Genomic DNA, 10,354 nt, shown 5'->3' with positions numbered 1-10,354 from the left:
CCCCTGATGGACCCACAGCTGGAAAAGCCCCGAATGAGTCTGTGCCGTCCTCCCTGCAGCCTCTGATCTTTCCGTCAATACTCACAGCCACATCCTCAGGGACCTTCAGATGCAAGTCACCCCTGTCCGCTCTGCCCTGCACCTGCTGTGTCCTCAGACGCCATAACACTCCTCTCTCTCCTCCACCTTCCTCACGGTCCTCCAGGTGGGACTGAGCTGCAGGACGGGACAGGCGCCCTCCCCAGGCTGTGGTGTCTGTGTGAGGAGGAGGTGAGGGCCTGGGGGACTCGACTCACCTCAGCCCGTCTCCTCAGCAAAGGCGCCGCCATTGCCCTCTGTGGGCTGAGCGGGCGGGAGTAGAAGCCGCTGCAGGAATGGCGGTCCCTGTCCCGGCCCTGGCGTGGGTCCGGGCGGTGACTCGGAGTTTCAATCCCAAGTGTGAGCTGTGACACCACTGGAGGCTCCGACCATGGGCTGTGTGACGGGAGCACCACTCTCCAGCCTTCTCCCTGGACTCTGAGCCCAAGAACTCTCCACCGCCTGAGACAAGAACGTGAACAGACAAAACCCCGGCAGGACTACCGATTCCGCCCTGCAGAAGCATCGGAATGGAAATGCCTTCTCTGAGCCCCCATTGGCTCAGCCTGGTGGTCGTCCACGCTTGGCCTTGTTGGTAATGTAGTTTCTCCGCGCCAAGGCGAGGGTGCCCTATTTCTCAGTTCACTCCATGACTGGATTTAGGGGCAAGTAGCCCAAGAACACACCAAGTACACTAGGGGTCCTCTAGTGCCTTCATGGAGGTGATGTCCGGGGCAAGTTTGTTTCTCCAGCACCTGCGGGGCTGGTTTTGAATATCTTTCTTCAGAACCTGCTCTTTCTGAATGGCAGGCATTGTTTCTTCATTCAGGGCCTTTGGCATGTGTCTCCTTCAGGCCAAATGTAGCTGGGTGAGGTTGCTGAAGTCTGTGACTAGATCTGACCTGCCTCCATTGAATTCATTATACAAAGTTCATGTCACAAAACAGACACTCATACTTAAGAGCATCTGCTTCTGATGCCATCCAAAGTGTCAGCTCTGCCTGGGCTGCAGTGTGGATAAGATGGCCAAGAGACATGTGAAAAGTGCTCAAAGTCACTGATCATCAGAGAGATGCAAATTAAAGCAACAATTAGAGACCACCTCCCAACTGTCAGAATGGCTGTCATCAACAAATCAGCCAAGGACAAGTGCTGGGGAGGATGTGAAAGAAAGGAACCCTAGTACAGTCCTGGTGGGAATGCAAACTGGTACAGCCATTATGGAAATCAGTTTCGAGTTTTTGCAAAAATTTTAATATGGAACTGCCATTTAATTCAGTGATTCTACTCCTAGGAATATATCCTAAGAATCTTGAAACAATCAGATCGGATATATGTACCCTTCTGTTCATAGCAGCACAATTTACAATAGCAAAGATCTGGAAACTACCCAAGTATCCACCAGTAGAATAGTGGATGAAAAACTGTGGTACATTTATGCGGGAGTCTCTTTATTGTCTTCACTAGCTGAGTATAGACAGAGACCCCCAAAAGTTAGTAACCTTTTAAGTCCTAGCAAAGGTCAGGGCTGTGCACCACCCAGTTAATCTAGATAATGGTAGCTGAAGCATCATCCCCACCTTAGTTCACTTAATTCCTTAGATACTTGTGGTGATCCTTGTTGATTATTGTTGATCAGATATTCTGCCTATTTCTGGCAATTGTCTGCTGATGAGCTAATCGGTGTGTCATTGAAACCTCCTTACCCTAAGGGATACTCCAGATAAATGAATGGACTTGCCCGCCTGGTCCCCCACTATTTCAAAATTATCTCGTGTCATTTTTCTCTCATTTGTGTGTGGCTCCTCTTTTCAGATCCCGAACCCTGATCCATGAGGGACATGGAAGGAAACACACACACATGACATTGAAAGGGCAAGGGCTACGCCCTCCATTTTGCCCTGTATCCTCCATCTTTGGGCAGCCATGTGCTCAGCTGGGCTTCTTCCGGGAAGCCCAAGCCTCTGTAGCCACGCCAGCTGAGCCACCCTGGTCCTCAGACTGTACCTGCTCCAGTGAGCGCTGCACATCAGAGGTAGAGACTGTGTCTGACGCTGGAGAAAATAATGGTTAAAATCCAACCCCTTGAATCTGACACTTGTCTGTGGTGTTAACTTGGAGACCTTACTTCATTTTTCTGTCAATGAACTTTTTCAGCAATTTGAAATGGGACACACTACAATGAGACCTGAGTGCCCACAGCACCTGCCTCCCTGCAGCAGAGTCAGTGGCTCCTTATAGGTCCCATTTCTCACTAAAATACACCCAAAGACAAAGGTGCTGGCGGGCATCGGGGGAGTGAGGAGTGCCTCCCTGGGAATGTCTCTGCAGGGAGTGGCTGAAGTTGCTGGAGCCAAGGCAGGCTGCAGGCACAGCTGCGTTACACAAGTGCACACCTTACCACTGGACCTTCTCCAATACCTCTGTCATGGACATACCTCATACTTGTTTTTCACAGGAGGAAAGTGACTTAGACCAGCAGAAGGGGTTATTTCTTTAAAAAAAAAAATATTTTCTTGTTTTTTTTACAGTGAGGAAGGGAGAGGGATAGAGAGTTAAAAACATCAATGAGAAACATCGATCAGCTGCCTCCTGCACATCCCTCACTGGGGATGTTCCCGCAACCAAGGTACATGCCCTTGACTGGAATCGAACCCGGGACCCTTCAGTCCGCAGGCCAATGCTCCATCCACTGAGCCAAACCAGTAAGGGCAGAAGGGGTTATTTCACTGTAAGTCCCAGTAATAACAGAGAATCTGAAATTCAAATGGAGGATGCCTGATCCAGGGCATAGGGAATCTGATCACTACCCTTCTATTTCCCGCTGCATTGACTTTGGGACTCTAAAGCCCCCTCCCCACCCAGATGCCCTCTGGCCTTCCTGAGAGAACTGTTCCAACAGAAGACAAGGAAAATGCAGAAGATGACAAAAGAAGGGCTTAGTGCAGGATCAGATGACTGGTGTTCTAAAAGCGATGGAGAATGTTAATAGTGCAGGTTAAAATTAAAAATGTTCATTGCACAGGGCATAGCATTTAAAAAGTAATGACTCACCCAGCTGGTGTGGGTCAGTGCTTGAGCTTCCACCCATACACAAAGAGGTCCTTGGTTAGATTCCCAGTCAGAGCACATGCCCGAATTGAAGGCTCCATCCCCAATAGGGTGTGGAGGAAGCAGCGATCAATGATTCCCTCTTATCATTGATGTTTCCTTTGTTTCCTCCTAAGGGGTGAGTGTCAGCGTCACATATTAGGGGTCAAACTGAAGCATGAAATTCACCCCAATAAAGAGAACAGAAGTATGACACCCAACAGGTGGGGACAAGTGCAGAAACCCAGCCCTAATTACCGAGGTCTCCTGAGGGTCATAGTCTGTGCTGGGATCAAAGGGGAGGCAGACAAACAACTGCTCACTCTGAAAGAAGGTTCGCCGAGAGAAACCACTGCACTGAGAAATGATGGTGTCCCCTACACACAAGGAGGCCAGGGATAAGTATTCTGAGATGTTAAGGGACTGGGAGGAAACGCATAACTGCAACCATGGAAACAAGAGCTGCAGCTGAGGCACCCTGGGCCTCAGACTGTACCTGCTCCAGTGAGGGCTGCACATCAGTGGTAGAGAGTGTGTCTGACGCTGGAGAAAATAATAGTTAAAATCCAGCTCCTTGAATCTGACTTCATTTCTCTGACATTGAGCTTTTTCAGCAATTTGATATGGGACGCACCACAATGAGACCTGAGTGGCACAGCACCTGCCTCCCTGCAGCAGAGTCAGCAGCTTCTTATAGGTCCCATTTCTCACTAAAATGCACCCAAAGACAAAGGTGCTTGCAGGCATCGGGGGAGTGAGGAGTGCCTGCCTGGGAATGTCTCTGCAGGGAGTGGCGGGAGTTGCTGGAGCCAAGGCAGGCTGCAGGCACAGCTGCGTTACACAAGTGGACACCTTACCACTGAACCGTCTCCAATAGTTCCGGTATGAAAACATACCTCATACTTTTTTTCACAGGTGGAAACTGACTTAGACCAGCAGAAGGGGTTATTTCTTTTAAAAATATATAATTTTATTGGTTGTTTTTTTTTACAGAGAGGAAATGAGAGGGATAGCCAAATCAGCTAGGGCAATTAAAATACGTTTTTAAGGAAAAAATATTAAAACATATCATTCCAATACAAAAAATGTTTATTTTTTAAATAAAAATGCACAAAATGAGTGAAATGCCAACATCTATCATTGTTGTTCCACAATCCTATTGTTAAAGAAAATTGCCAAAACTCATAGCACATTAGGCAGAACATATGATGTTTTAACAAAGATACAGACTCAACAAACAAACTTCTGAGAAAAGGCTCACCGTAAATTCCTAGAAAAAATATAATCAAATAGTGAAGCAGCACAACAAACGTCTCAAAAAAAAAGTTTAAATAAGTTTTAATTGACCGAACAAATTATTCTCTAGGATGTGGAGAATGTGAATCTCTAACACACTGCTGAAAAATGTAAAAAACTACAATCAGTTAAAGTTTATTTTCTATTTTTAAAGAATCGTTTAGTAATTTTTAGAGAGGGAAGGGAGAGGGAGAGAAACATTGATGGAAGAGTGCCATATCAGCCAGCCGCCCCCTCCACACCCACTTCTGTGGATCTAGCCCACAAGCCAGGCACATATCCCCACTGGCAATCAAATCCACAACCCTGGGCTGCATGAGATGATGGCCAAGCACCGAGCCACACTAGCACTGGTGGTATATTCTGTTTAGATCACAATTTGCTAATGTCGGTAACTTTAAACATTCATCTACTCAAAAACCCAACTATGCACTGAATTTTTGACAAAGGTAAATAACACTTATATACATACGAGAAATTATACAGAAATTTTTGTACCAGCTTTGTTAGAAATAACCAAATATTTATTAAAATGGACAAACTGATGGTGATATTTCAATGATAAGAATATCTATCAGAGCCCTAACTCATTTGGCTCAGTGGATACAGTGCTGGCCTGTGGATCAAAGGGTCCCAGATTCCATTCTGGTCAAAGGCATGTACCTTGGTTGCAGGTACATCTCCAGTAGGGGGGGTGAAGGAGGCACCTGATGGATTGATCAATGTTTCTACCTCTCTACCCATTTCCCTTCCTCTCTGCAAAATCAACAAAATAAATAAATATATATATATATTCAGAGTTTTGCTATTTGAGTTTATTCTTCATTTAACTTTTAAAACACTACTATACTTGAATATTAAAACAAAAACAATAGCAAGTAGTGAGCATATTATGGTTACAGTCCTTCACTCATTCACTACTGTATATAAAATGCCAGCAGTGTTATTCCCTGGACCCATTAAGAGGTCTGACACTGAACACCACCCCTAGGATGATGGTCATCATCCTCATATACTTCTCCATTGTAATGGTGCATTCTTTCTTGATTTGGATCAAAGTCCACCCGTTCTACCTGGTCCATTTCATCAGTCTCTTCTACTTCCTTCCTTTCAGGAAGCAGTTTTTCCAGGAAAGGGAGTTTATCAGGAGAGAGAAGGCCATTGTTAGGAAAGTTTCCCTTATATTCCACGATTAGGCGACCCTTTTCATATGGTCTACGATAAATTGGCATGCCTTCATTTAATACACACTTGGTATCTCCATGCTTGACAATCTGACCTGGATGAGAGCTGGTGACTATGGTTCGGTTGTCAAGAGTAGCTATTGGCTTTTGGAAGCCACACAATGTTTCATCCAGCTGTATATCCATACACATGAAAAGGCGTTCTCCTCGTCAAGCGAAAACAGCATGGTCCTTCTGATCTAAAACAATGATAATATCTCCTGGCTCCAGCCCTGGGTCCTGGTCTCCTTCACCATGGAATGTTATCTTCTGGCCATTTTTCAATATGAAATTCTAGAATCTTCTCTCAAACTATCTTCCTTCTGTTGCAGCTTTTGCATCAAACTTTTGGACTGATCCTTTCCCCATGGCCCTGGCACTCCATGCACACAGACCGAATTTGCTGAACCATTCCAGGGCCGATCTGATGAATGCTTACTTGCATTCCAGTTCCTCAGCCATTGGGACAGCACTCTACTGCTCCTTTCTTACCACCTTGACCTTCACATTGATCACAAATCACATACTTTTGTAGAGCTAGTTTCCTCGCTGCACTATTATCTAAGTCTTCTAAGGTTACGAAGAGCTGATGCACAATGTTTTTACCTCTCCTTTCTCTCTGCATCCTTCCTTCTCCACCAAAAACGTATCAAAGATGTCCATGGGGGAACCAAAACAACCACCACCTCCACCTTCCATAATTGCTTGGTCTCCTCCTTTATCACTACGCATCCCTTAACTTTGCATCAGAGAGCACTTCGTAAGCTTGAGAAATCTGTTTAAACTTCTCTTCTTCTATTGGATTCTTATCAAGGTGGTACTTTAAGGCCAGCTTCCTATATGCCTTTTTCACTTCTTCCTGGGTGGCACTGGGTTTGATCCCCAAAACATCATAGTAAGTGGTTGCTTTCATCATATTTGACAGCCGGTGAGCAGGCTGAGGCAGGTGTGGAGGAGCTGGAAAGAGGGTGTTGCTGCGCGCAGCTGAGGCAGCCGCCACTCCTGAACCTCACACCGAGTGTTCTGGACAGTTTCCTCAATAAAATATATTATTTTTTTAAAAAAATATCTATCAGGAAAAAAGTTGAGTTACTAATATAAGTTGAATAAATCTACAAGTATTTATGAAAACTAAATTAAAGCAGAAAAATACTCAAAGAAAATAAAGTACTCTATGAAAGTGAAATGTAAATCCATGGAAACTAGGAAAGCTGTGAAGAACAGGGACACGTTAAAAGAGGTCATGAAGCAATTACACTGTGTAACATATAGTCAGCATTATGACTATAATGATGGTTTCATTTCATGCACATGTCAATAGTTATGAAACACTATACTTAACACATATAACTTACTCATTACAACTGTTAAAAATGGTTCAAGATAAAACAAATGTACGCTCATCTATTTTGGAAGAACAGGTTTCGAAATTCTATATTCATTCCACATTCATATGCCCGCTGGGTGAGAGTCTCATGTCAGTACAGAAAATGTAACATACGATGAAGAACTTTCACCCAAACCCACAAAAGCCACATCCTTGGACTAAAGACAGCCTTTGTCTCCATTTCTGTTTTGCTGCCTGAGCACCAATGGTTCTGATGGGAACATCTGGGAAGCTACAAGAGCCACAAAACATCTTGATTATAATCAATGACAATGACTGCTCCACAGAAAATAAACATGCATGGGGTCCCTCCGATCTCCGTACACAGAGCTCCTGTAGTCTTTTCCCCAAAATAATTCCTGGATGCACACTTAGGTGAGGACCCTTCCATCTAATGGGCTGCAGTTTTGTCCAACAATAATTAGGTCAGTGTTCCTGCAGTAAAAGGGTTTCCCTCACTGCTATGGTCCTCAAACCAGTGACCATCACTCGTGAAATTGTAAGCATTAGGGCACATGGCCCTCTGCAACACCTGGGCAAGAGATACCCTTCACATGTATTGGCATCCCTTGCAAACAAGAAAAAAATTCGTGCTCCCAGACATACTTGAAGTTGTCACAACTTCCTTCTCTTTGGAGTGATCTCTATGTCTCAAAGCATCCAGATATCACATGAGGATCAGAGAGTCCAGAGTATTTCCTAGGAAAATATGGGCAGCAGTGTAAATTTGCAAAAACTGCTGAGCTACTCCTGCACCATACTGTTGCCCCAAGGGCAAAAATGTTTGAGACCCCAAAAAAGTTGTTCACCTCATCATGCTTGGAGAGCCCCGATCTCCTTAAAGCTAACCCACCCAGTAAATAGAACACCCAAGATTAAAGAAGTATTACGAAAAGCTTTCATTATTGTACAAACCAAAGAGACATGAGACTGGCAGTTCTTCCACTGACGACTCAGGCACTCAATAAATTCATCACTGGCATTCAGGGAAAGCATTCCCTCTGCAACATTATGTTTACTGGGGCCAACAATAATGAGTTCTATGTGGCAACGCATAACAGGAAAACAAGAAAGAACTGTGGACTCAGGTATTCCTCATTTTCTTCAACAAAAAAGACAACAGAATTAGCTTCCCCGGGCACATGAGGATGGTGATTGATGCCATTTGTAGGGGACATTATAGGTGGTTCAGATGAAATACCTTCTACAACAGAAATATGCAGTGACATAGATCTGGCAGAACATCTCTTTATGTTAGAACATGCAACATAATTACACCGTGTTCCAACATAAAAACAAACACAACAAGAACACTTATGGGAACTTTACATAATGTAGGTGATTAAAAGTATGAGATACAATTCAGAAAAATGAGGATACATAAATTTTCTTGTACTAATGTTAAGTCCTAACTAAGAAACTACATTTCCTACACATCTGTGAAATTTCTCACATTTGGACTCATATGTGCAGAGCAAATTTAGAAATTTGGCTGAGAGATACCTCATATTAATTGCACTCATGATTTTCTCCAGTGTGAACTCTCTGATGATATTGAAGACCACTGCTCCTTGTAAAAGATTTCCCACATTCACTGCATTTATAAGGCTTTTCTCCTGTATGAAGTCTCTGATGATAATGAAGGGCAGTGCTCTGGGTAAAAGATTTTCCACATTCACTGCATTTAAAAGGCTTTTCTCCACTGTGAACACGCTGATGATATTGCAGCGCACTGCTACGTGGAAAAGATTTTCCACATTCACTGCATTTATGAGGCTTTTCTCCTGTATGAAGTCTATGATGATAATAAAGAGCAGAGCTCTGGGGAAAAGATTTCCCACATTCAGTGCATTTATAAGGCTTTTCTCCTGTATGAACTCGATGAAAACGCTGATGACAATGAAGGGCAGCGCTAGTGGTAAAAGATTTCCCACATTCACTGCATTGATAAGGCTTTTCCCCACTGTGAATTCTCTGATGACAATGAAGGGCAGCGCTAGTGGTAAAAGATTTCCCACATTCACTGCATTGATAAGGCTTTTCTCCAGTGTGAACTCTCTGATGATAATGAAGGGCATTGCTCAGTGCAAAAGATTTTCCACATTCACTGCATTTATAAGGCTTTTCTCCTGTATGAACTCTGTGATGATCACGAAGGGCATTGCTCCGTGCAAAAGATTTTCCACATTCACTGCATTTATAAGGCTTCTCTCCAGTGTGAACTCTCTGATGATATTGAAGGCCACTGCTACTTTTAAAGGATTTTTCACATTGACTGCATTTATAAGACTTTTCTCCTGTATGAACTGTCTGATGATAACGAAGTTTAGTGCTCTGGGTAAAAGATTTCCCACATTCACTGCATTTATAAGGCTTTTCTCCCATATGAAATCTCTGATGACGACGAAGTCCAGTGCTACTGGTGTAAGCTTTCCCACACTCACTGCATTCATACGGCTTTTCTCTCGTGTTACCTCTTTGTTGATAATGAAAGCTAGATAATTTGGTAAAATATTTTCCACATTCAGAGCACACACAACACCCACTTCCAAGATGGACACCTTTTTCCTGAATAAACGTGTGGGTGCAACTAATGTCTCTCTGACATTCTTTTCTACTGTAATAATTTTTTCTCCTTTGAAATGTCATCGCACACGTCGAAATTGCAGTTGGACTGTCTGTGGTCTGAATAGCCTTTAGGTGTAAATGTCCTGACCCCGTAAGGACACCCTGCCCAACCTCCCTGCATGTGAAACCATTCTGGGACACATTGAAATTGCAGCTGTTTGCAAGTGAGATCCTCTCCACACCTCTAATGAAAGACTTCTCTCTCATATGCTGCTGGTGAAATTTTGTACGGAAATATAATTGTTTTGCACATGCCCCACATCTCAACAGTATCTGTCTGTGTTGTGTTTCCTGACCCTCCATCATGTGGAAAATGTTTCCCAAGACTAGCCCACAACTCTCACAGGGGTGACTCTTCTGGGAAGACAAAACTACCTTGGGATTCCTTGCCTGTGACAATCTTACAGAAACCTTCTGTTCAGTCGTTTCCTCCACGTTCTCTGCTCCACAGCAGCAACCTGAAGAAAAGAAACGTAGGTAAAGTGCACGTTGACCTGATAAATACAGAAAATATTCACCACAATTGTTTATGTCACAACTGGACATGATTCAAAAAAATGATTTTCAAGACAAGTAAGCGAGACTCTCAGGAAATGGCTGTTATATATAACATGGCCCCAAAAGTCACTGGATGAGGAAAATCTCACCAAGG

General features: G+C 43.7%; 2 protein-coding genes and 1 pseudogene across 4 annotated transcripts in view; all 3 read right to left on the bottom strand.

Annotated features, from left to right (window-relative positions):
- Nucleotides 1-613, bottom strand: part of LOC102240795 (zinc finger protein 547-like) — a 30,604-nt gene extending 29,991 nt beyond the window's left edge. The window contains exon 1 of the mRNA XM_014528753.1: nucleotides 297-613. Within this exon, the coding sequence (XP_014384239.1) occupies nucleotides 297-329 (33 nt within the window). The 5' untranslated portion in view covers nucleotides 330-613. The remainder of the gene's footprint in view (nucleotides 1-296) is intronic.
- Nucleotides 614-4,971: 4,358 nt separating this feature from the next.
- LOC102259170 (zinc finger protein 883-like) overlaps nucleotides 4,972-10,354 on the bottom strand; it is a 30,583-nt gene continuing 25,200 nt past the window's right edge. For 2 of the 3 annotated variants that reach the window (XM_005880732.2, XM_005880733.2), the window contains exon 3: nucleotides 5,271-10,160. In XM_005880732.2, coding sequence (XP_005880794.1) covers nucleotides 8,584-10,160 — 1,577 coding nt within the window. In that variant the 3' untranslated portion in view covers nucleotides 5,271-8,583. Of the gene's footprint in view, nucleotides 5,221-5,270; nucleotides 10,161-10,354 lie in introns of those variants that run through there. The other variant, XM_014528765.1, reaches the window with a different exon arrangement.
- On the bottom strand, nucleotides 5,271-6,157 carry LOC106723805 (annotated as a pseudogene).

This window comes from Myotis brandtii, unplaced genomic scaffold (assembly GCF_000412655.1).
Source record: "Myotis brandtii unplaced genomic scaffold, ASM41265v1 scaffold650, whole genome shotgun sequence".
Lineage (NCBI taxonomy): Eukaryota > Metazoa > Chordata > Mammalia > Chiroptera > Vespertilionidae > Myotis > Myotis brandtii.
Note: the sequence above shows the minus strand (reverse complement) of the source record. Positions and strands in the feature narration are given on the sequence as shown.